General features: G+C 37.3%; 2 protein-coding genes across 4 annotated transcripts in view; both read right to left on the bottom strand.

Annotated features, from left to right (window-relative positions):
- Cad99C (cadherin 99C) overlaps positions 1-22,610 on the bottom strand; it is a 105,986-nt gene extending 83,376 nt beyond the window's left edge. Inside the window, exons 1-5 of the mRNA XM_080167011.1 lie at positions 22,598-22,610; positions 21,726-21,991; positions 21,066-21,281; positions 20,488-20,626; positions 17,102-17,244 (exon numbers count right to left, since the gene is read on the bottom strand). Coding sequence (XP_080023137.1) covers positions 17,102-17,244; positions 20,488-20,626; positions 21,066-21,281; positions 21,726-21,991; positions 22,598-22,610 — 777 coding nt within the window. The remainder of the gene's footprint in view (positions 1-17,101; positions 17,245-20,487; positions 20,627-21,065; positions 21,282-21,725; positions 21,992-22,597) is intronic.
- LOC145324965 (uncharacterized) lies at positions 7,456-14,229 on the bottom strand. Of its 3 annotated transcripts, none has more exons than XM_080167737.1 (2): positions 11,969-14,229; positions 7,456-11,938 (listed from the first exon to the last, which is right to left on the bottom strand). In XM_080167737.1, the coding sequence occupies exon 2, from the start codon at positions 11,445-11,447 to the stop codon at positions 8,193-8,195; it is 3,255 nt and encodes a 1,084-aa protein (XP_080023863.1). In that variant the 5' UTR covers positions 11,448-11,938; positions 11,969-14,229; the 3' UTR covers positions 7,456-8,192. The 3 variants fall into 3 exon arrangements, with proteins under 3 accessions (XP_080023863.1, XP_080023861.1, XP_080023862.1); XM_080167735.1 differs by having other exon boundaries at positions 7,456-11,949; positions 11,988-14,229; XM_080167736.1 differs by having other exon boundaries at positions 11,988-14,229.
- Positions 22,611-25,831: the final 3,221 nt, after the last annotated feature.

Genomic DNA, 25,831 nt, shown 5'->3' with positions numbered 1-25,831 from the left:
GCGAAGCTAACCAATAAAAACACTAAGAAGGAATATATTCATCTTTATAAGTAAGGCTGTTAAAGATTTGCATCTATTTTATATTTAGCTATATTAATTAGTTTGTGCTTTACATTATGTAAGCAATTATAAACAATTTAAGTTAGGCTACTTAAATGGATTAAGATAACTAGCTTGCTAACGTGAAACTCGTTTATTGGTCAGTTCTTCATCAAGTAGAATTGGAAGGGGGATAGTTATTTTTGTCCGAAGCAAGTTTCAGTTTATTAGAAAACAAGAAAATCGAGTGTAAAATTCAATTAATACTGTATCCATTGCTACTTACTAATTCATAATTCTATATGATTCCTTTAAAGTGTATATATAAATATTGAAATACGTCGTCTATACATAAAAGAGAAGAGTAGGTTTCTGGTAGAATCCGTAAAGGTGTGTGTTTTAAGGCTTAAAAATAGAAGGAGAACGATAATATTCACTAAATATGTGTATTTCTTTTTGAAAAGAACTATAGACAAAAAAAATTTTAAAAAGGTAACATAAATTTTTATCGTTCTACTACTGTTTTTTACTTATAACACATAACCTTTACGGATTTTACCAGAAACCTATCCCTCTCTTTGTATATATGTTAGTCCACTTTTAATTCAATGGAAATTGCCATTTGCCTGTAATCCCTTTATCATTTCATTCATCCTTGAAAATAAAAATAGTATGCCCCATAATTTCTACCATTAAACTGCCCAGAGATACAAACATGAAAATATGCAGTGAAAAAATGTTGAAGCAGCTATTTTTGTATAGTTAGGCCTTTTAGTCGACACAAGTGGAGACTTTTATTAAGAAATTTCCATAAATTTTAATGCTATTAAGCAACCAAGAAATAATAAACATAAGAATTTTGAAAAAGTTTACCTTTTGAAAGTAAATAAATCACTGAATGGGAATTCTTGGATCCAAACTTGTCCAATTAATAATAATTCATTTTTTTATCATACAAACCACACATATTTTAATACAATCAAAATAGCAGTATGCTTGTCTATGCATGTGAGGGGTAATAATGTATAAGAACCAAAGAAAGTGATTCGAGGAAATGGAATTGGGGGAAATGCATCCTCCCCCCCCCCCCCCACCCATCAACAATTGTACACGTTTCTCTGTAGCTCGTATTATTGCAAGGGAGGTAGAGGACAATGGGCTGTAAATTACACTGGTACCCAAATTTCAATAGCCCTGCTATTTGTTCATTGACTTAAAAACTTTGGGTACTTTTATAAATTTTAATTCATTGGTTCCTAACAAGTTGTGTCCAAAACCAATAATCGAAAATGTAAGTTTGTTTATCATCATTGAGATTGTATATCAATTTATCGTCAATTGTCTTATCCCTTAAAATCCCTGCATTTTATCCTATTTATAATTTTCTTTCTCCCCAACATTTTTTATTGTCTGTTTTCTGCAGGGAAAAGGCAATGAACGACAAAATAGCTTTTCCAGCAATATTTTCGAAATTCTGTCTTAGACGGCTCTGGGGAAAATATGGAATATATTAGTTTAATCTCCACTGTCCTATCCCACCCTGGCTTTTCTGTAAATGGGAACCTAAATTGCCCAATTGGAAAATGATTAGATTTGCAAAACTGATAGCAGGACTCTGTTTTGGTGTGGCAACAAAACAACAAATAAATAAACAAAACTGATTGCAGGACTCTGTTTTGGTGTGAGAACAAAACAACAAATAAATAAATAAAACTGATAGCAGGACTCTGTTTTGGTGTGGCAACAAAACAACAAATAAATAAACAATACTGATAGCAGGACTCTGTTTTGGTGTGCGAACAAAACAACAAATAAATAAACAATACTGATAGCAGGACTCTGTTTTGGTGTGGCAACAAAACAACAAATAAATAAACAAAACTGATGGCAGGACTCTGTTTTGGTGTGGCAACAAAACAACAAATAAATAAACAAAACTGATGGCTGGACTCTGTTTTGGTGTGGCAAAAAAACAACAAATAAATAAACAAAACTGATGCCAGGACTCTGTTTTGGTGTGCGAACAAAACAACAAATAAATAAACAAAACTGATAGCAGGACTCTGTTTTGGTGTGGCAACAAAACAACAAATAAATAAATAATACTGATAGCAGGACTCTGTTTTGGTGTGTTATCAATACAACAAATAAATAAACAAAACTGATGGCTGGACTCTGTTTTGGTGTGGCAAAAAAACAACAAATAAATAAACAAAACTGATACCAGGACTCTGTTTTGGTGTGCGAACAAAACAACAAATAAATAAACAAAACTGATTGCAGGACTCTGTTTTGGTGTGAGAACAAAACAACAAATAAACAAACAAAACTGATTGCAGGACTCTGTTTTGGTGTGCGAACAAAACAACAAATAAATAAACAATACTGATAGCAGGACTCTGTTTTGGTGTGCGAACAAAACAACAAATAGATGAACAAAACTGAGGATTCTGTTTTGGTGTGTTATCAATACAACAAATAAATAAACAAAACTGATAGCAGGACTCTGTTTTGGTGTGTTATCAATAAAACAAATAAATAAAAAAAACTGATGGCAGGACTCTGTTTTAATGTGAGAACAAAACAACAAATAAGCAAACAAAACTGATAGCAGGGCATTAGTGTAAAACACTAGAGGGAGAAAGGGTTAAATAACTGTATCTCCCCATTGCAAGCGTCTTGTGCAACCTCTGTATTGGGTCATTGAAAATCAACCAATGGTGTTGCTTATATTAACACAGCTAAGTAGCAGAAAATAATTTAGAAGCAGAGGAATGAGGTCTTTGAAAAATGATTGGAGGAAGTTGTCTGATATACATCTATACTATAGATCTGTTAGCAGTACATTCAAGAAATAGAGCAAACACGAGGCACATATAACTCTACCCACGGGGTGAGGACTCTCAATTGGATCTTTGAATATCAGGCAATAGCGTAGAAAATATAAACACAGCCAAGTCGGTACAAAAGAACAGAAACCAATTTGCTAGCAGTTGAAAAAAGTCCCACCACATGGGCCAGGTAGTTGTCTGGATTATAAATCTGTACTTTTACTTTAAAGCAGAAATCTTATTTTGGTGTTATAACAATACAACAAATTAACAAACAGACAAAACAAAATGTGGGTGTGGCAACAGCACAACGAATAAACAGACAACACCCTAATAGCATAAAACCACCAAAAGACATTGATGCACTTCCCTGAAGAGTACAACCTATTTGGGGCAGCAATTTTTAAGAACTTCAGCTTTAAATAATAAAAACGTCAACAAACTTTTACTAGACTTATAGAGTAGCTTTACTATTTAAAAAGCTAGGAATGCGCCTCGCATTGTTACACCAGCAATGCATCTCAGGGATATAAGAATTGGACAATGGGAAATCTAATTAAATCTTTATCTCAATTTAAACAAGTTTTTCGATAATTATTATGAAAAAAATTTAGGGGAATGGAATCGCGGGAAGCTACTAACTTTATCGTAAACAAAAACTAAATAGACCTAAATAGGAGATCTCAATTTTCATAATTTCATTCTTAATTTCCCCAACCCCATATCTCTGATTACCTATGCTAATTGCTTACTTATGCAGAGATATAGGGGACAATGAGCTGTTTATTACACTAGTCCCAAAAGTTTTTAATAGCGTTTTCGTATTCGTTTATTTAATAACTTTGGGGACTCGAGTTAATTTTAATTGGATGGTTTATTAAGTTGAGTATTCAAACGTTTCAACCAGTTATTATAATCTACATAAGGGGTTATTTTATGTATCATCATTGGAGATGCTTATCAATTTATTGGCCATTGTCTTATTCCTTTACATCCCTGTAACCTAGGATTATAAGCGGTCATAAAAAGAGGTCCAAAGTGTCAAAGGTATTTGATCACCTACGCAAAAACGAGATAGCGAAGCTATTCTTTCTGCAACAGTGAAAGTCTGTCTTTCTGTAACGCTCTAACACTCTCTTTCTATCTTTTTTAATGCATCCCCTAAGTTTGCATATCATTTCAAAAACACTTCTTGAACACCTTTTGTAATATAAAACATATCAAAATTATTACTACAGAAAATTTAAAACATTTTATTGCCATTATGCTTTTGTCGGCAAAGATAGAACACTATGAGTCACGTCAGGATATTTAGGTTATCAGATAAAAATCATAAATTATTACATATTTAACTTACAGTACCATATAGTAATATATGCATTATACAGACAGTGATTTTAATCATGTAATATTTGGGTTTACGTGGTTTTGATAATATTCGTTTTGTTTACTACTTTCAAATTTCATTATCCTAACATTTCAAGGCAATAAATTGATGTACATAACCAATTATGAAGAACAAAATACCCTATTATGCAGATTGCTGGTAAAGCTGAGACACTGCTATTTTGTACCAACCAATTAAAATTTAATATAAGTACCCATTTTTTAAAAACTTTGGGTACCAGTATAATCTACAGTTAAATGTTACACTGTGAGAATTAACCAAATAAATGGCTAAATATATTTCTGTATTCCCAATCAAATCCAGGCCTGAAGTTTATGGGTAAATCCTTTAAGCCTAATGCACATTACCATTGTAAAGCTTTGCAATCAATGCAAACATTTCACATTTTAACAAGGTTTTCAGTATTCAAAAATAGCCAAGTTGAATTCTTTAAATCAAATTATGTATTATGTATATAGAATTCTTGAATAATCCTTTGATATAAAGTAGTAGGCATTTAGTCTGTAGCTTAAGATTTTTAAAACTACTGAACTGATTAAGTTCTCTATTTCAAGAAAGCTTCAGATATATCCCAAGGTAGTTTGGGCTATCTTATTTTTAGTTTTTTGTTTTTGAAAGGTTTTAAGCTATTTCATTTTTCACCCATTGCCTTACGTTTCGAATACGGATCCCATAGATTCTAGGGGCGCATCTGCTAGAACTTAAAAATGTAAATCAAGTAACTTTTACTTTTTGGCATACAAAACATATTCTAAATTGATTTTTTCAAGAAAAAATGCGGCTGGCCTAAAATGCCTAAAATTGACCAGTAGTAAACGTCAAGTTTAAACAAATATTCTAAAAATGTAAAACTTGGATATAGCCATGAGGGAAAATATACAATAATTTTGGTAGCTTACAGGATATGGTATTTGAATTAAAAAATCACTTTTGGACGAATTTTTTTACTGCTCCTTTTCGAATCGTAACATTTCTAAAAATTTAAAGCGCCAAACAACTTGACTTCATATCAAAAAATGAAAACAAAGATATTTCGGGAATAGTCCCTTTCGTGGCAACGCCCCTTAAGGGGCGATTCGTCGTATTTTTAAAATGACTTTTAATAGGTTTTTTTGGTTAGGTTAGATTATATTGGGTTAGGTGATTGCCCCACAGGGGCTAGAAATATGAGAAAAGCTACAGTGAAAATACGAAGAAACGCCCCTTAATGGGACGTTGCCACGAAAGGGACTATACCCTATATTTCTATAAGTTTTCCCTAAATGTCCTAGTCGAGCACAGAAACACTCCCCACCCAGCCCCTAAGCCCTCCTTATTTTAAAAATTAATTAGTAATCGGGGAGGGGGGTAGTTTACTGCAGTGTTAGGTTCATCCACAGTTGTTAAGCATAGGAAAAAAATTTCTCTTATTTTAAGTTTGTTTCGAAATTAGGGGGTTTATGTGCTCCATAGTCACGTTAAGGGAAAGAACCTGATTTATCTCTAACCCATAATTCGCTTTATTCCTGAATAATTCTAAAATATATATTTGGCTGTAAAAGAGATATTATGCTCCTTTTTTATTAGCTAAAGATGCATAAACCTAACCATAAGTTTAGATTCTTAACATTAATAACAACTTTTAGCTGATTTGTATATATAGTGAAAACTTTCTAACTTTAGGTCATTTTCATGATTCAAAATAATAAAACATATCTTTCTTGTCCAAAAATAACATGTTTAATAGGGGTGTGCAAAAGTTTCTAAATTGCGTAGATTGGTTTATTAGTACAAAAATGCTGCACATTATTAGCTCTAGTTTTTGGAATCATAAATAAAATATCCTTTTTGTACTATCTATGGCTTAGAAACTTAGTTGCTGATAATGTGTCCGATTTATGTAAATAATACAGATTTTTTTGATTTTTTTTATTAATTTTAAGAAAATGAAAGTGAAAATTTCCTAGGAATTTTTTGCAAAACATGAAATTTGTTGATTTACATGCATGAATAACAGCAAAAAATAATATGGTAAAAAAATTCAAAGAAATTTATTGAAATATGTAAAATAAATTTCCTGCAAATTATTGTATTCTTATATTTGTAAAAGTAGTTTTAAAAATATGTAAAACAAGAATGACAACGTCCATAAGCAGCAAAGCACAAAAAGTCATGGAATGAACGAACAGAAAAACCAAGTTGTAGAGCTTTTGTTCAGATGTTATAAATTATAATAAAGAAAGTAAAAGAATGTGCAAAAAAAATAATCTAAGAAAACCATGAAAACATTAAAAATAAGGTTTTATCGTTTGAAGCTCTACCGGCAAACGGATGTATAGAGTAATAAGCTTATGTCATAGAAACCCTCACTAAAAATTCAGCTGTCTTTCTTCAATAGCACCCGAGTAAATCACATTTCCCCCAAAGCTTTAAGGTTAACTTACGGACAGACAGAAAATTGAATTATAGAGTTTTTTCTCTACTAAAAAGATATTTTCTGTAAAAATGAAATCTCTGTTTTTTCGTTATTATTGAAGTGTGAAATATTTGAAAATTTTATATAAATACACAGGTGATGTATAATATGTTAAGAAAGGCACCTCCTTAATCTATATATGGTTAAGAAGCAGGGAGGGAGGGGACAATGGGCTGTTTATTACACTAGCCCCTAAAGTCTTATAATAAAATTTTCTTATTCGTTGGCTTACCACCTTTGGTTACCTTTAGTGAATTTTGATTGGTTGGTTCAAGGTTCAACCACTGAATGTAATCTACACAAGGGGTAATTTTTTATATCATCGTGTTAATCAATATATCGGCTATTATCTTAAGCCTTCAGATTCCTGTGTTAAAAGCCTCTTTCTAAATTTAGATTTAAATGAATATTATATTGCTAAAAAACATTTTTCTACGCTATGTATATCTAAAAAGAAAAGAAATTGTCGTCAATTTAGGTTGCAAATATGGACCTCATTTATTGATCAGTTCATTTATCCAGTTACAGGAAAGAGGATGGGGTAAGAGGGTGAATGGGGGTATCATTATTTTAGCCAGCTGTGAGTATCACTTTATTACATGAAAATTTGGTGCAACATCCAAGTTAATACATCGATTTACTTATTAAATGCCTTGAAATTCATAATAAAGTTTGATATGATAATTTATGTATAATTGTGGTATCTGCCTAGGGTAAATGGCAGACACCAGAGTTCGAATAAAGACTACGGCAGTGTGAACAGACGTGGACACCTTACTATAGAGAAGCTACGCTTCTCTAGCATTCACTAGACAAGAATCAACATCTATTTCAGTTGTCACTTTATTGAAGGTGTAAAGGATACTAAAGCTATATACAACAAACAATAACTACATGGATAGGAATAAATGATCATAACATAAAAGCATTATAATACATATACAATAGTCAGTTTGGGCAATCATGATTCCCCATCCCTGGAAAGGGTGGGGGGGATTAAGAATACAGTTAACCATAATATAAATACATATGGATTAGGAATAAAGATGGTTAAAGATAAATCATACAGTAAAACATAGATAATTGCAATGGTTAGGTAGATGGCTATCCCTGTCTGGGGCAGGCAGGATAGCCCATGGAGCAGCACAATAGGTAGATAAGCATAGAGGGGTTGAGTGGTAGGTCTGGGTACTAAAGAGGGAAGGTTTGATGATTACTTGTGACAACAACAGTCTGTGTGGGGGCAGGTTTAGATCCTTTATCCTCAGGGTTGAGGTGGTGCTGATAACTTGGTGGTTGAAGGGGAAGGTTCCGATGCTTAAGATGGGAGAGGGAGGGGTAACACCCCTCCCTCCATTTGCAGGACAACTGAGAGATAAAATCAGTACCGTTATCTGACATCTTTTCAGGTGGCTTCATAATTGTAGAATAACAGGATTTAACTAGGTGCGTAGCATCACTATAATGTCTTGGTTTCTGCATGGTCCAGAGCTGCCGCATACCACAACTCTCCCCTCGGAAGGCTGGAGGGGTTGTCTGCACCGCCAGACTTCCGACAGTGGTTGCGGCCTTCAGTTTGTTGTCCTTGTGGAATGGGTCCACCAGGATACCAGTTGCTGGACGGTGGTGGACTCCAGCCCTCCCCAGGTCTAACGGAATCGGCTATATCTGCTGGAGTAGCTGGTCCTGTTGGATCTTCTGGCCGTTGGATGTGTACCTCTGAGGCCACCCTGGCAACCTCCAGGGGTGGCACAGCACATGAGGGGGCTTGGACCAACAGCCGCCTGGTGTACACCTCTGCAGGTTTCTCCACTGGGCTGGTGGTCTCCATTGTGTTGGTCACCTTGCTGCTGGCAGGCTGGCTACTGGATGCAGGCGCAGTTTCTTCGCCCTCGGGGCTGGTCAGGTTCATTCGGCTTCCAGGGTCTCTGTCAACGCGGGCAGGTGGTGGTTGGCATACTGTAGGAGCGTTGCCTCCTTCAGGCTCATTCTGGACATTGGCAGGGTGGTGCATGGCAATCCGACCTGCGGGGTAGGGAAAGGTAACAGTCCACCCTTTATGCCGGAGGCTGTCTTGGATCTGCAAGGGTGGCTCCGCTCTAGTTGGCTGGGAGACAGGCCCATCCACGGACACTGCTGCTAGTGGACTGGAGGCACAAGGCTCCGGATTTCCTCCCCTAGCCTGAAGGGGTCCAGGCACATTGTCTCCATCTTGGGTAGACATAATTGTTGGGGATCCTCTACTTCTATGGTTAGGCTCGGCACTTGGCGCATCTAGTTGTGTTACTCCCCAGGCAGCGGTCAAAGCTTCTTCAGTTTGGCTGGTAATGGCTGATACCCTGGCTCCTGGGGCAGATGCAGGGGGCGCAGGCAAGTTTGGCCCAGCCCAAACTTCCTGGTACACCAGTGCAATACAATTACCCTGGCTTGGTTGAGGGAGGTAGACAGCTGGATGCAGTTGAAGGTGAGGGACAGCTGGACTCTCCCTGCTGGCTGGGGGCTCTGGCTGGCTGGGGGTGACGGGTGTCACCCCTTCCTCTGGGGCTGCGGGCTCATTCCGGGGTCCAGGTATCTCGGTGGCGGCGACGGTTGTCGCCCCAGGCACCAGTGTGGGGGCGCTGGATAGCACCCCCCAGTCTTCACAGGGGTCCAGGTCTCTCGGTGGCGGCGACGGTTGTCGCCCCAGGCACCAGCGTGGGGCGCTGGATAGCACCCCCCAGTCTTCACAGGTGGCGGCGACGGTTGTCGCCCCAGACATCAGCTTGGTGGTGCAGGGAAGCACCTCTCGTTCCTTCCAGGTGGCGACGCCGGTTGGCGTCCCATACATCGACTCAGACTCGCTGGCTAGCGCCTCTTGCCTCTCCCACTCGGCGGCCGCCAGGGCCTCCCCGTACACCGTCCCGGTGGCGCTGGGTAGCGCCCCTCGGCTCTTGCTGGGGGTGACAGGGGTTACGGACACCGGTCCCCTGTGGTTGCGGCTGAGGTCCAGGCCAACCCGGTTGGGTTCAGCCGCTCCTCCCAGCACGTTGATCCTGGCCACCATGGTCCCAATCTGAGACACAGACTCCTGGGTAGCCGCGGCCCCAGCGGCGGCAGCTAGATGGGCTGAGGGCTGGGCATCTCCCTCCAGGTGGACCTGGGTGGCAGACTGGTTGCATGCAGGTTGTTGGGCGGCCTGGTGTTTCTTCGTTGCCCGGTCCCAACCGGTTCTACACTTGGCGGCTGTGTGGCCGTTGAAGCGGCAGCGCCCCTTCGTCCAGCTGGGTCCCATCAGGCCGGCTTCCCCAGGGTGTATCAACCTGCCAGGTCTCTCCTCCTCCAGTTGGGGCACCAGCTGACAAACAGGGTCTCCCCTACTAGGGGTCAGGCGGTGCTGGGCTGCTTGTGGTGGCTCCTTGGTTACATTCAGCCTCCTCCCCATACACACAGGTTCCTTCCATCCAACAGCGGCTCTCCTCCCCTGGGTGGCGAGGCCAGCCTCGGCCTTAGCTTCTGCAGGTGCTTCTCCACATGAGGGATCCTGCCTCTGGGTATGCCAGGTGGTTGGTAGCAAAGGCTGTTGATGGTGCCAGTCGGAAAGGGGGCTATGATCTCTGGGGGGTACCTGTGGCCAGTGTGTGGACAGGTACCCACAGGTGGACCAGCAAGGCCCAGAAGATGCCATACTGATGGTAGCCTGAACTGTATTCCGGACTGTCAGCAGACTGTTGGTAGCCACCTGAGTTGGGCCAGAGTTGCCAGCTAGTATTGCGTCCCTGCCAGGCTCCGTCAGCGGCTGGTGGGGAGCCCCTGCGGTGGTTCTGGTTTTGGCAAGGGGTGGCCTTCTTATTGACTTTCCTAGTTGGAGCTCTGCATCCTGGTGGGCCTCCATCTTCAGCAGCATGGGGGAACTTGGCTGGGACATGTGCAGTGGTTCAACAGAGTAGCGGCATCTGGTCTTGGAATGTGGGGGAACAGCCTCACTGCTGCTGGTCAACCCTGCTCTCTCCGTGCTGGGTAAAGTCTTCCACTGCAGCAGGTCACCAGTCCCCATCCTTAGGCCGGTCCCCAGTCGTTCCATGCCTGGGGGCTCCCAGGGAGGCTTGGGTGGCGGCTCCCCCACCCCCAGGTACGCGTCGGGCATCTGGGTGAAGAGCCTATTCCCCTGGGACAGCTCCCCATCCTCCAGATTGGTGAGGCCAGTGCCAGGGAGGACCTTTCCACCCCAGAAACAGGTGGTACTGGCCCTAGGGCTGGGCCCCTTTGAAATCTCAGTTCTGGTAGTAGTGTCCATCTTGGGGCTGGCCACTAAGTCTCTGAAGCTTGTCACCTTCTCATTAGGCTCAGTTGCATCGTTCAACACCCCCAGGAGGACACCTACAGGTTCAGCAACCCCCAGTCCAGTATTGCTATTTCTCGTACGTTGAGCACCAACTGAACAGGAGCTGTGCAGCGGACATTCAGTCACCCTTCCAGACAAGGGCATCTCAGGGACCAGGGGTCTGTGACCTGGCATGTGTTTGATGTTCACTGTACTCGACACAGTAGGCCAAAGTAATAACAGAAGCAGTATCTTGTAGATATAGGAGCAGAGTAGAGTAGCCGCACCGCAAGGAGGTTCGAGCCGGCTCACCCCTAGTATAAATACTATAGCTGTGTAATTAGGGTGGTAGTCCACGTAGCCGTAGGCTCGGTCCTCCTGGCTCAAGAGTTTCTGTGGCTGGCGCGCCCCCATGATAAGTAGTAGGGGGTTGGTCTGTTGGTGCCAGCGTCTTGTTTAACTGTTGAGCCTGAGTTGTTCTCCTTTCCAGTATAGCTCTTGAATTCTGTGGCAACCAGCGGATCTTAGCTTAAAGGTAACAGGGAATATGTTAGGTATCACAGATGTCTCTAGGAGCGTATCCGCTAGTGGATATATGGATAGGTAGGTTATCTATATATATACATGGCTACACGCCCATATATATATATATACGTGTATAGGAATATCCCCAGAGCTAGATAGCTTTTCCTCCTTGCTTCAAAAAAATCACGCTTCCTCTGTATATAGTTCACAACTATGAAGGTCGATGGTCCAGGTACACACCACCACTGCCCAGTGTGGGGCAGCAAGTCAGGCTATGTCCACAGGGTGGGCGTACTTTCGTTCAGTTATCATATCAGTTTCCAGTGTTGTTTGGTGAGGTTAGTATTCACTTACTTGTACCCATGATACAAAAAAACAACCTTATTTATCACTTGGGTATTTATATATACATATATTTGTTTCACTAACCATTCAGCTTTGAAGTAGGGTTGGCAGGCTAGGAAGATGTTGAGGGTCTGAGCGGGTTTAAGGAACTGGTTTAGTTTTCCTTATCACACTGTAGACAGGGAGGGAGGAGCTTGCAAGTTTTTCTCCTAAAAAAATATCTCTGATGTATGCTATAGAATGGCCCCTCTCCTGTGTGGGTGTGTGTGTGTGTGTGTGTGCGTGGAATCTCCTGTCCTTGTAACGCGCGTCCGCGCCGTCAAATCCGCGCACACGGGGAAAACGCGCTCTCACCCCTCAACTCGCTCTCTCATTGGTCCGCTTCGTCCGTTGGATTTATGATATTTTCCGCACTCTGTTGCGCTATCCGTGAATGGCGCTCTGTGTGTCCGATCGCTAGCCCCACACTACAGACGGACTTAGTCTAGTGTGGGTAGGAAGGGGGAAGCGCGTGAGGGGACGGGGGTAACTCCGTCCGTTCCCCCTGTGAGGGAGGGGGGTAACTGTGTGCTGGTGTAATAGGGCCTTTTCTTCTTAATCCTAGGTTTATCTATTATATCACCCTGATTGTATTTGCCTTCAATGGAGAGGGGCCCCTCCCCTTCCCTTGGAATAAGGGGTGTATTGTTGTTGTTGTGCTGTGGGCTTGAGATTGTTTTGATTGTATATCAGGGTCTTTATTATGTTACATCTAGCTTCTATTTCTGTCCTTATCACAATTGCATAACAGATTTGTTTACCAACTCTGTTCTATTTTTAGCTGTTATCACAATACACAATAATCCAAGCCTGTTCTATTCTTAGATTTATCACAACACAACAATTTGTTTGCCAAGCTTTGCTCATAAATTTATTGTTTGGCCATCACACTAGGGTGGTAATCCCTGAAAATGTGATATAATATCTGTTTTCTAGATGGGTGGCTGCGTTGTAGCCTCTCAGGATACTCGGGGTTGACGTAGTTTTTCTCTGTTCTGGTGCACTACACTCGTATGTTAGCTCGCAGCTTGCAGCTATGTGGCATGTTTCAGCCTATCGGCGGCAGGGAATGTCCCGTCCTGCTAGCGCCGCTTATCCAAATCCAGCTGATGGCGGCAGGGAATGTCCCGTCCTGCTAGCGCCACTGGTTCGGATCCTGCTATCTCTTGCAGTAAAATTGGCCTATTTTCAGCCGTTTACACTTATTTGGCTTGTTTCAGCCGGTCCGCAGGCCTGTTTCAGCCCTTTTGGCGCTCAATTCTCCGTTAGATATCAGCGCTGCTCGCGGTTATTCATCAAATTTCGCTGTCTCGCTTCCACAACTGCCGGATGCAGAGTTAAACTTTGCTGTCCAGGGTGGGTAATTCAGGTTGCTTGCGTCAGTTTTGCCAGATTCACTGCTGGGAGTACCTTAGCCTCAGATGCGCGTCTGCTCTACACTTGTGGTTCGCCGTAATCTCACACAGCTGTCACCAAAGTTGTGGTATCTGCCTAGGGTAAATGGCAGACACCAGAGTTCGAATAAAGACTACGGCAGTGTGAACAGACGTGGACACCTTACTATAGAGAAGCTACGCTTCTCTAGCATTCACTAGACAAGAATCAACATCTATTTCAGTTGTCACTTTATTGAAGGTGTAAAGGATACTAAAGCTATATACAACAAACAATAACTACATGGATAGGAATAAATGATCATAACATAAAAGCATTATAATACATATACAATAGTCAGTTTGGGCAATCATGATTCCCCATCCCTGGAAAGGGTGGGGGGGATTAAGAATACAGTTAACCATAATATAAATACATATGGATTAGGAATAAAGATGGTTAAAGATAAATCATACAGTAAAACATAGATAATTGCAATGGTTAGGTAGATGGCTATCCCTGTCTGGGGCAGGCAGGATAGCCCATGGAGCAGCACAATAGGTAGATAAGCATAGAGGGGTTGAGTGGTAGGTCTGGGTACTAAAGAGGGAAGGTTTGATGATTACTTGTGACAACAACAGTCTGTGTGGGGGCAGGTTTAGATCCTTTATCCTCAGGGTTGAGGTGGTGCTGATAACTTGGTGGTTGAAGGGGAAGGTTCCGGTGCTTAAGATGGGAGAGGGAGGGGTAACACCCCTCCCTCCATTTGCAGGACAACTGAGAGATAAAATCAGTACCGTTATCTGACATCTTTTCAGGTGGCTTCATAATTGTAGAATAACAGGATTTAACTAGGTGCGTAGCATCACTATAATGTCTTGGTTTCTGCATGGTCCAGAGCTGCCGCATACCACATAATTAAGTTCTAAATCAATATACTTTAAAGTTAAGTTTAAAATAAGCAAACTTTAATATTACAAATATCAATGTAGCTCAGCTGGATGTTTTGTGTGTTTCCAATATGATCTCGCAAACGTATGATTTAGATCCAAGTCAAATCTGAAGCTATCTATAATACAAAGTAGTCTGTCCGTCCGTCTGTCCCTTAAGATCTAGGTAACCACTGAACCGGTCGGATTCTACTCTTCAGGGTATTGTGGTGGTTTTAAGCTATTTTCTTGGGGGGTGGGACACCCCCAACCCCCCCAAAAAATAAAATTTCCCACCCCTCAAAAAAAAAAATTGGGGGGGAGTGTATGGTTCGGAACACCATAATTTTTTTTATTTTTAATTTTTATTTTTTTTAAAACTACCTCATGGGGCAAAGCCCCTAGAGGCTAGGGGTGAAGCCGCTAGTAGAATATAAGTCACCAGGGTACTTTCTCTTAAAGTACCTAGCAAGCACAGAACTCCCTGTTCTTTTTTAGAAGTGAATCGAAAATAAGGGGAGGGGGAGAATTGGGTTTCTTTATGCCCAACTCTTGGGGATGGCCATGTAACCATGTGGGACTATACATGCGGTGCCCTAACTCTACGGGGCATACCCAATAGAACCCCACCTAACCTGGCCTGAATAAAAACACTAGAAAAACTACAATCCTCCTTATTTTAAATTTTTTTGCAAAACAAGTAGGAGGGGGGATTCCTGTGCTTAACTATACACTTTGAGGAAAACCATCGTAACTAGTATTTTAGAAAGCTGAATACATGATATATCTATTGATATATGGTAAAAATCGTGCAATCTTTGTTTAAAAATGACTTGGAAAAAATATTTCTTTCTTTAACTGTCTAATAAATACAATAGCAGCTGTGCACCTAGCCTCAAGGGACTTTATTATACCTACTAGCGGCTTCTTCCCTAGCCTCTAGAGACTTTGCCCCAAAAGGTGATTTTAAATAAAATCAAGGCGAAATTCGTAAAAGGACCAGGGAAATCTTCAGCAAATTCTTTTTTGAAAAATGGGGGGGATTCCTTTGTTTTTTGGGGGTTGGGGGTGTCCCACCTCCCAAAAAATAGCTTAAAATCACCACAGGACCAATAGGTATATACCCTGAAGAGTAGAATCCGAACGGTTCAGTGGTTACCGAGATCTTAAGGTACGGACAGACAGACGGACAGACATCAAGCTACTTTGTATTATAGATATACATATAACACTAGTGGCTTCGCCTCAAGACGGATTAAGAATGAACTCACAACTACAGCACAGTTGCAACACTGGCTACCCCTTATTTTTTTTTTTTTTTTTAAATGTGGGGAATGGTTGGGGTTTTTTTTGCTGGGGGGTAAGGGTGTCATTTCCTTTACGAAAATATACATACCCTAAAAACTCAACGTTGTCAGTCTTGCGGTTACTGACATCTTAAACTTCAGACATATATACATACAGACAATCATCGTACTACTTTGTATTATTGTTAGATCAATGTTTCATTTATGTATACATATCTTTTGTATTATTCCACCTTTTACAATTAAAACTTTAAAGAAATGAATAATTTTGTTATTGTTGTTAAAATGATTTATTCAACTTATGGAAAAAAATCATAAAAAATAATAGGAAAAATACAAACAATTAACTAACAAAATGATACACAGATAGCAAATAATCATTAGTACAGTAAGTTAAGAACAATGTTTAACAATCTCACAGTGAGTTAGATAGGTTTAAAAACGATAAATATGATAAGTTAGTTATGAGATTATTAGCAACATAATGTTATAACATATATAATATAATGACACATAGGTTATAATATGGTTAATATAATTTTGTTATTAACAGACGAAATTTTAAGAAATGCGCGAAGGAGAATGACTTTGCTTTTGAATTTGTAATTTAAAACTTAAGAGGATAGGTACACGAATGGGTAATTGTGTTCTGGGAAAACTAATATAATATTTTACCCTGATAATTGTAAACTGACATTACTACATCCTATTACATAAAGTAGTAATGTTTTTTGTTTGTCCGTTAAGATCTCGCTAACCACTGAACCGATTAAGTTTCGGGTGGTTTTCGGTTTTAAGCTTCAAACTAAAAAAGTATGTAAAAAAAATCTCCCCCTAATTTACAAAGATCTAATCATGTACCTAACCATAAGGGAGCTAAAATATTCATACGCCAGGCCCATAATGACCTTGCCGTTTTTACAATTCACGTAGGGATATGCCACTTGCAAAAAAATAAACCCTCTCCAAAAAAAATCTTCACATTATGCTCAAGGAGTATTCTTTTAATAAATTTTAGACAGTTAACTCTAACTAAAGTTACCACACCTAAAAACTTTATACAGTTAGATATTTGACACTCCATGATAATGAATTTCAATTGACTACTTTAGATTCAAGTTGTAGACTTAAACTGTGAATTATGCTGATCTAAATATATTTTAAAATTATTTTATGTAAAAATATTTTCATTTTACAATCATTTGTTTTAAGTGACCATTAACTTTTTGATTTAAAAAAAAACGAATCATTTATGTAAATCTTAACTAACTGAAAATCTATTCCTTTATTCTTTGTTTTCCTTTAAAGTATCTATCGAGCGCTAAAACCCCCCTTATTTCTATGCCTAATCCCTACGGGGGAATCCTATTATGAAAGACCTACCTGCCGAGCCTATGCCAGTACCCATAACCTAACCTGACCTTAAGTTTTAGCCAAAAAACAAAAACTTCCACCCCATCTTTTTTTCGGTTTTTTTTGCAAAATATAAGGGGGGAGGGTACTGTACTCGACAAGGCACTTTCAGGGAAACCGCTCTTAAACCGCCTACCTGTAACACTAGGGAGGAGAGGTCATCCGCATCTCTGTCCAGAGGCTGGCTCAGGCGGAGCTGGTTCCCATCCAGGACAAAGTACTGTGCCTGGCCAGACTCTGCGGCCACCAGCTCCAGCTGGATGTTGGACCCAGGTACACCTGCAAGGACAAGGATATTAATGTGCATAAAGAGCATTGCAACAACATTGTAAAATAGGAGATTAAAGAAAAGACATGTTAGTTCAGAATAAATTAAAGCCATTTAAAACAAAACAAACAAAATACCTTACTACTTATTAGGTGATTTTAGTGGACATATACATATAAACTAATATCCTGCTACTTTAGTATTTGAATTGCGAACCATATTACACACTTCAATTCAAATACAAATGAATATTGAATAGTGCAAAGCAAATATAATAAAAAAAAACTTTATGCAACGCGTAGGTTGGGAGTGGGGTGAGGTGAGATCCAGGTATTTATGGATAATACAATGGACAATAAATTATTCTTAAACTTTCTAATGTGAGAAAAAATTATTTGGGCAAGGGTTTGGATTTTAGGTGGGATAAAGGGCTGCAGTAAAGATTAATTCATTCAGTGGACGATTAAGTAATTATTTTAAAAATCAAGCAAAATTTCGTCTGAAGATTAACATATTGCTTATTGTCCAATCCATATATGTATGATTATTTCTTAACAACTATTTGAATGAATTGTAAATTATTGAAACACATGTCAAATGATTAGATAAGATAGAATCAGAGTGTGTATGTTGAAACCATTAAAAACTGCAAAATAAAATAATTTTATTAAATTTTTGATTCTGTGACGGATAGTTTTTTTCCCGTTAATTTAAACAGGGTAGAATTGTCCTATCGATTTCAAACTTTTCATAATGATTCCTACAACAGTTAGGTAAGATTTAGAAAGCGTAGCAACTCTGTAATCGTTATTAGAATGTCCATACGTCCATTTATAAAATGTTGATTTTTCACTTTTTTGGCAATAAATTTTGTATGTTAAAATTATCCGATTCATATGATTTTTGGTATACTGATTCCTATTTCAACAAGGTACAATTTTATAAGCGAAGCATCTTTATAATCAAGTCCTAAAGATGTCAGTTTATCCTTAAACAGAATTCTGTATTTAAGAAGTTTTGCAACAAATTTACGTATAATTTTGTCAAAACTTATATATTTATATTTTGAATATTCAGTTCTGACACTCTACAAGTATTAATGTTCGTTTTTCCTTCCTTTTTTTATTTCAGAGCTTCGCTTTTATGGATGTTGTTATCCATCTTATAATTTGATTTTGTCAAGCAGTAATGATACTTTTAATCAGTATAAGGCTAATAAAAGAATAATTGCTGGTTTATTTTAACACCCTACAGATTTGTTTCAGCTAAATTCATAGAGATTACAGATTAGCTCAAATGCATTTAATGATTAAATACATTGCAATGTATAATGTACATTATACTGAAGCTTTTAAAAGATATCTCATTCGTTGGCTAAAAAATGTTGAGGACTTTTCAAAATCTTTGTTGGGTATTTTTTTATACTAGATTATAGAGATGCTTTGATCATAACATGGAACCTTATCGTTAAAGTGATCCAATTTTAAAAATTATAACAACAAGATAACTAGATCATATGAAAAACTAATGCCAAAATATCTAAGAACTAAAATGTGAAAAGTTTAAGGAATTATCGTGCCAAGTTTACAATCAATTGCTTATATAGAAGCTTTGATTTTAAAAGAGAAAGAAAGAAAAAAAAGATACTCAAATAAGGTATTTACAGTTTACTTTTGGGGCCCAATATTTTGATTGTTCATGCTACCCTTTGTTGATTCTAATGACTTGCAATATACTTCGTATACCAAGGGATCATAAGGTATAGGACAATGGAAGTTAAACTGGTACATACCCCCAATTATAATCAACAAAATTGTTGATGGAATGGTAAACACTAAAGGTTTGTACAAGATTTAATAAAAAAGTCCCCAAAGTTTTGGTCGTTAAATTCGTTAAATCTATAAAGAATTTGAAGTAAAATCCTATCGCTGAGTATAAAAGTCTAGAACAAAAGCAACTTTGCAATGGAGGGATTAGAAATTTAAAGCTTCTCTTTAAATAGAATTCCTTTTTTACTAAGATCAACACCCTCCTGCCTGCCTGCCTTCCACTTTTTATGACGGATAACCAACACTAAGAACCTTTATTGTAGCTTCTCTTCTTACAGAAAAATTTGTATGTGACATTGTAGGACAACTTTTGAAAAGAGTTGATCAAAGAAGAAAACATCTAGCAATGCACATTTTTAACAAGGACAATAATTTTTTTAATTGAACACATAAAACAAGCTAAGAACATTTTTAATGAAAAATAAGAAATACTATTTTAAATATATTTATATTTTTTTGTAAGTTTTAAAATCTACTAAATTTTAAAACTAAACTTTATTTTTTAAGAGTAGCTTCGCTACTAAACAGCAATGAACAGTTAGACTATTTATGTGCTTAGAACGTCCATCCTTTCATAAGTTATTAGACAGCAAGCTTTAAGAGATAATTTTGCAATAATTCTTTTTAATTGGCACATTTTTGCAAAGATTCATATATGTGATAAAATAGCATCTAAGATCTTTATTATACAACTATGGCAGTTGCTAGTCATTATCATTAAAGAAAGCCTGCAAGAAATATACGAACCTAACGTCTGAAAGACAGCCATAAAAGGCTACTTGAAAATTTGGGGTAGTGGATCTACATGTGGCAATCTTTCAGCAGTTACAGCCGTGTATTTCCTGCAGGCTTTCTTTAAGCTAACAAAATTCAAAACTTTAATCAGCTTAATGCAAATAAGATATAAATAATTTATGACAATTTTGGTAAATAAAATTTTATGTTTGTTTTAACCTAGGAGCGAACGTGAATGACTCTTACGAACCTTGATAACCAGAAAGATGCTGCCAGGGATAGATGCTGCTATGTTCTTTATTTCGTTCCTAGATCTTATTACAATACATGATCCTGTGTCCAACATCCCAAAGACAACTAACCCTTAATGTGCACAACTTTTGTCTGCCTGTGCTAACTGTGCATATAGATGGGCCAAGACATTTCCCTACTCCAAATTTGAATTAATGCATGATGTAACAGAAAATATTTAGCATCTTTAGTTATGAAGACGTTCCTGACACCGAGTAGCTTATAAGTGAACACAGTAATAGTGTCTGACTGATTATGACGTAACAAAAAAAATTAGCTAATAAGAGGCCACTATAAATTTTACCATTGGTCAATAACGGCCTCTCATTGGCTAATTTTTTTTTGTTACGTCATAATCAGTCAGACACTATTACTGTGTTCCTTATAAGTTTTACTTACCATAGATAGGAAGCTGTTTAGGTGTAGTTGACTGGCTGAAGTCATTCCCAACAGACTCATCAATATCTAAGACGACATTTGAGTCTCCTCCGACCACGTGGCACAGCTGTTCTACGTCAGCTGTGTTCAGATCAACAGCCTAAAATAAATAATATAAAATTTTAAAATGGAAGAAATACTAATGAATATTATCTTATTCGATGAGAAAATAACAGAAAAAAACAAGTTTTAAGGAATGATAAAAAGTAGAGCTAATGGTTGAATAATAGAGGGGGTACGAGCTATTTGTAACTCAATCCACGGGGAGGGGGGTTAGACCCTTTGCCGACTTTCAATTGGTCTTTGAATATCAGCCAATAGTGTCGGAAATATAAACACAGCCAAGTGGAAATATAAATACAGCCGAGTCTCTACAAAAGAGCAGAAAGCAATTTGCGAACAGACGAAAAAGGTCCCCACCACATGGGCCAGGAAGTTGTTTAAATCTATGTTTATTAATTTATTGCATAAATGATATTAGATGTAAGAGAAGGGAGTGGATGGGAATCCCACCTTCAATCGTACTACAGTAATCTTACCTGTTGACTAACTGTAGGTTGAGGCACATCAGCATTATAATAATCAAAATTCACTTCTTGAGTCGGGGCTTGAGCAGGATCTACAGAATCACTGTAATAGTTGTAATCACTGCTAACATCAGGCACGCTCTTAGGCACATCATAGATTTGATAATCTACATCACCCACGGTGGAGAGGTCAGGTTGGGGCGGGAATGCGTTTGGCGGTGGTAGGGCCTGTGGAAGATGAAACGTTCTTTTTAAAGTTTGTAAGATAGAAATAACACGTTATTGTACTATTTAAGAAACAAACAAAATTTTGAAAAAAATATCAATAAATTACTGAATAGGTCACGGAAGTTAAAGACAATTTTTCTATTGATCTTCTGATGACTGTCAGACAGCTTAATGTCAGATATGAATCATGGAAAGAAAGCGAAGTAGTTGGTTTAGTCGTATTTTCACAGTAGCTTTTGATATGTTATCTTCGGTTAGGTTAGGTAAATGCTAATGATGGCCCCGCAGGGTTAGAGCCACCCGCAGTGGCTACAAATAGGATAAAAGCTACTGTGAAAATACGCTCTTTCCATGATCCTCAGATTTAAATATCTTCTACATAAATTAGCTACAATATAGTAAAAGGCTTTTGCATTAATATGTATATTCTTATAATTTCAGAACATTTTGTCTTTCCTTATCAGAGTTGACATCAGCCGTATTAGCAGCACCATTATTTATATAATTATAATCATCAGCATAATCTTCATAGTTAGGATACTCAGCATCAGGTGTAAAAGTGTCCTGTGGACTTGGCTGGGACTCGAACTCGCCATCCTGTGGTTCAGGTTGTTGTGAAATGAATGTGGGTGGTAGGATAGGAGGTGGGATGTTGTTGTTGCTGGTTTCGTCAACAGCTGTGGGTAGTTCCTCTTGTTGTTGGGGCTTGCCTGTGGCAGTTATGTTATAGAAACAAGGATAGAATTTTGATAAGTAGCGCAGCAATAACAGACATTTCCATATAAAAAAATCCATAAAGGTCAATTTTAGAAAAAATAAATATGTCAAATATTGTATTTCTCGTATTCATTCGAACACGATTAATATCCGGTAAATTAGAACCGGTTCTCACCCATAAGAAAAAATTATGTTTAGCATCGTATTATATCCAATTTTCTATGAATATAAAAATGTACAATCATAAGATTAAAACCAGTTTTTTTACCCGTGCCTTCGGCATCTCGAGGCTAAAAAAATAGTTTTAATCTAATAATTGTACATTTTATATCCGCGGAAAGCTTTTTATAATCCGATGCGAGAAATAACTATTATAATTATATTTATTTTAAACACACTATTGAAAGATTATTAAGAAAATGAAGAGTAGCTTCAACCAATGTTTTTGTTTTCATTAATTTACAACCCTTCTTTTCTCCCTAAAGATATATACCAATATCCAAAGACTTTAAGAGTGTGTTTAATTTAAAATCCATTGAACTATCCCTGAATAACCTAACCTAATTAGAGACTAATAATATTGTTAATAAAAGTGTCACATGTGTCAATCATTATTATAACAATCACAAACAGAATATATTTCTTATAGGACAATGGACGATAAATGGATGAAAATCCACAATAATAAACTATTTTACCCTTCTGCAGATTATCGACATTGATTTTTTGAACCAAAAGTCAATGTTATCTTTTTTAAATATCATCGTTTTTTAAGCCAATGAATGATAGAATGTGTTTATAAAACTTTGGGTACCAGCATTATTTACAGTCCAATGTTTTCTCCAAGAAAGGATACCCAAAAGTTTATAAACAAGTTTTCTTATTCAATGGCTCAAAACTTTGGGTACTTTTATTGAATTGTGAATGATTCTTTCCCATCTAGAAGCTTGAAAACTTTAAAACCAATAATACACATCTACAGAAGGGGATATTTTGTTTGTAATCATTGGGAATCCTTGATTTATCGTCCATTGACTTATCTTTTAAGATATACTAGCGGCTACGCCCCCTAGAAGCCTCTAGGGGCACTTTAGGTAGGAGAGGGAAAAGTTGACCTCATCCAATTTTAGATTTGAGCTTCAAAAGAGTAAAAAATATTTTTTGGGGGGAGGGGGGTGAAGACACCCTCCCCAAAAATAGTTTAAAACTACTTACTACTTAATATAAGAGGATGTAAGAACTTTTTCATAAAATTTATTTCTTGGTTTCTATAATTTCCTGTGGTTATTGTAAATAAATGAGGTACAATTAAGATTGTAAATATTGACAATAGATGGCGCCGCCGTTTCATTCTGATTTTTCACAGGCACAACCTGAAATAAATAAAGAATATTAGGAATTTTAAAAGCGTAGTTTCTCTATGATTAGATTAAGCGCGTTAAAACTATAGTGACATATGAGCAAATATGCTTGCAAAAACCTATATTAATAAACAAGTAAATATCTACACATTACATCTAATAGTTTATCACTTTTTTCTGTGTTAGAATTTACTGTTCTTACCATATTTTAAGCATAGTTTTGGATATCTTTATTTTATTTTAGGATTAAGGATAGGTTTAGGCAACTTTTTTGACCTTCTCCTACTTTTTAAAAAAATATTGGCCCCTAGAGATTAGGGGCACTAATTGCATATGCAAATAGCACTTTTGTCATTGAAAATAGAATTAAGGATACTTTAGACCCTTCAACATAGCAACATGAATATAAATTTGGAATAATTTGAAATGGTTGCGCTCACGAATTTACTTATGCCCAAGGTCTTACATATAAACATATGTATGTAGCAGGGATAGGACTATGGAAGATAAAGTAATCTTCATTCCAATTCTTGTGAAGTACTGCTAATGGGGGAATTTATCTGCCATTATTTATGATTACTAAAAATAGTATTTTGTTTTAATTTCAAGCTAAAAAAAAAATAAAATTATGTAGGCAAATCTGTATATCGTTGGACAGGCATCATCCATTTTATATGTTTATTTTTTTCTCAACTTAAAATTAAATGTTAAGCTAATATCTAAGCCCTTATTCCGGATTTTTAAATACTTAAGTTTGTAGCTTCTGTATGCATGTTAACATATATGCAATGTGTTCATATTATACACCCTTTTAAGGTGTTCCATGATGTTTGCAAAAAAATATTTTACGTGATAACATTGCGTAAAAATGATCTTCCTCTTAACCCAGGTAGGAAGGGGACTAGGGATCGCAAAGTTTGATAACTTAATGATCACTCAAAAAACTTTTGATACTTTTTGACTTTTAATTAATTGGTTTTAAAATAGCATTGTCCTAACTTTTAATAATAATTTTTATCTTCAGAAGGGATAATTTGTTTATCATCATTGGGGATGTATATCAATTTATTGTCCATTGTCATTTCCCTCAATATCCCTGGTTTGGCTATAAACACGTCCTCAAATTCCCTATTAACTAATAATTGGTTTTAATCTTTGGTGGAAGGGATTGAGCACCCATTTAATTCTAATATATTCATACAGATAACTTTGTACACCCTTGAACTTTTTTCCGACAAACCCTTAAAGGTAATTTAATGCCAAAAGCAATTAAAGTCTTGTTAGATATATTTTCTAGTAATATTTAAATTAAAATTTTATTCAAAAAATGTTTTTTTATTGAAAATTTTCATATTAATAGAAAGGTAGGAAGGGAACATTAAACTGTAAATTATTCGGGTATCCTTTAAAACTTTGGGGACTTTTATTAGATAATGAAAAGTGTCCAAACTTTCTCAAATTGTCAAGTTATCGTCCATTGTCTTATCTCTTAAGAATAGAATTTACAATTAAAATTTAAGTTTATGTGAAATATAAATTCTTATGGGCACTGTAAATTGCAATGCTTAACTGGTATGTTTCAAATTTGAACTTAATTTGATGAGAGAAATTTGTATACCGTGTACAGAACGTCCAAGCTTTTTTTAATTTGGGATGGGTAAAAAATAAAAAATTATTATATCAAATCAAAATAAATTTACCCCCGCTCCAATCTTGCACGTCTCTGACTGTGTATAAATATAATTTGACGAAGACCAAAATACATAACTTTTGCACCTTTTTTTGACGTCATATTCTCCATCTCTTTTTTAGGGGTTTTCTTTCCCACTTCTCCTCGCATCTTCCTCATTATATGAAGTCACAGGAATCAAAAGTGACACAAAAGTTATGTATTTTGGTCTTCATCATATAATTTGACAAATTTGAAAAGTAAAAGCAAGAGAAGTCTTAGGTTGTAACTTTCATTAGTTTCATTGTCATGAGTTTTACGTGGTACAACTCTAAGATGTAGCGTAGCTACCTTATAATCTGTTTTGTTCAGGGATTTTAAGGGATAAGACAATGAGCAATAAATTGACGTAAATAACGAATGATAATAAAAAAAAGTAGCACTTCAGTAGATTTTAACAAGTGGTTTAAAGTTCAGGTACAAAACAATTAGTGGTTGAAAAAATTAAACACTTAAATTAATGAACCACCAATCAAAAATAAATAAAAGTTGATAAGCCTACGAATAAGAAAACGTTAATAATAAAAAACTTTGGGGGCTAATGTAATTCACAGCCCAAAGTCCTCTCCCTCCCTTTAAGTTTTAGTAATTGACAAAATTCTAAAGATGGATGGCTTCGCTACTTATGGTTTCTGTTCTGTCTTCCTAATTCAAAATTTGATTTAGTATTTCCTGCTACAGCAGTACAATAACTTGGTTTCCTTAACTTAATGCATTTGTAAGTCTCGACTTTGGTGTATTTA

The sequence above is a fragment of the Acartia tonsa genome, chromosome 7 (genome assembly GCF_053477335.1).
Source record: "Acartia tonsa isolate MP-2025a chromosome 7, ASM5347733v1, whole genome shotgun sequence".
Classification (NCBI taxonomy): domain Eukaryota; kingdom Metazoa; phylum Arthropoda; class Copepoda; order Calanoida; family Acartiidae; genus Acartia; species Acartia tonsa.
This window is presented reverse-complemented; position numbering and strand designations above follow the sequence as displayed.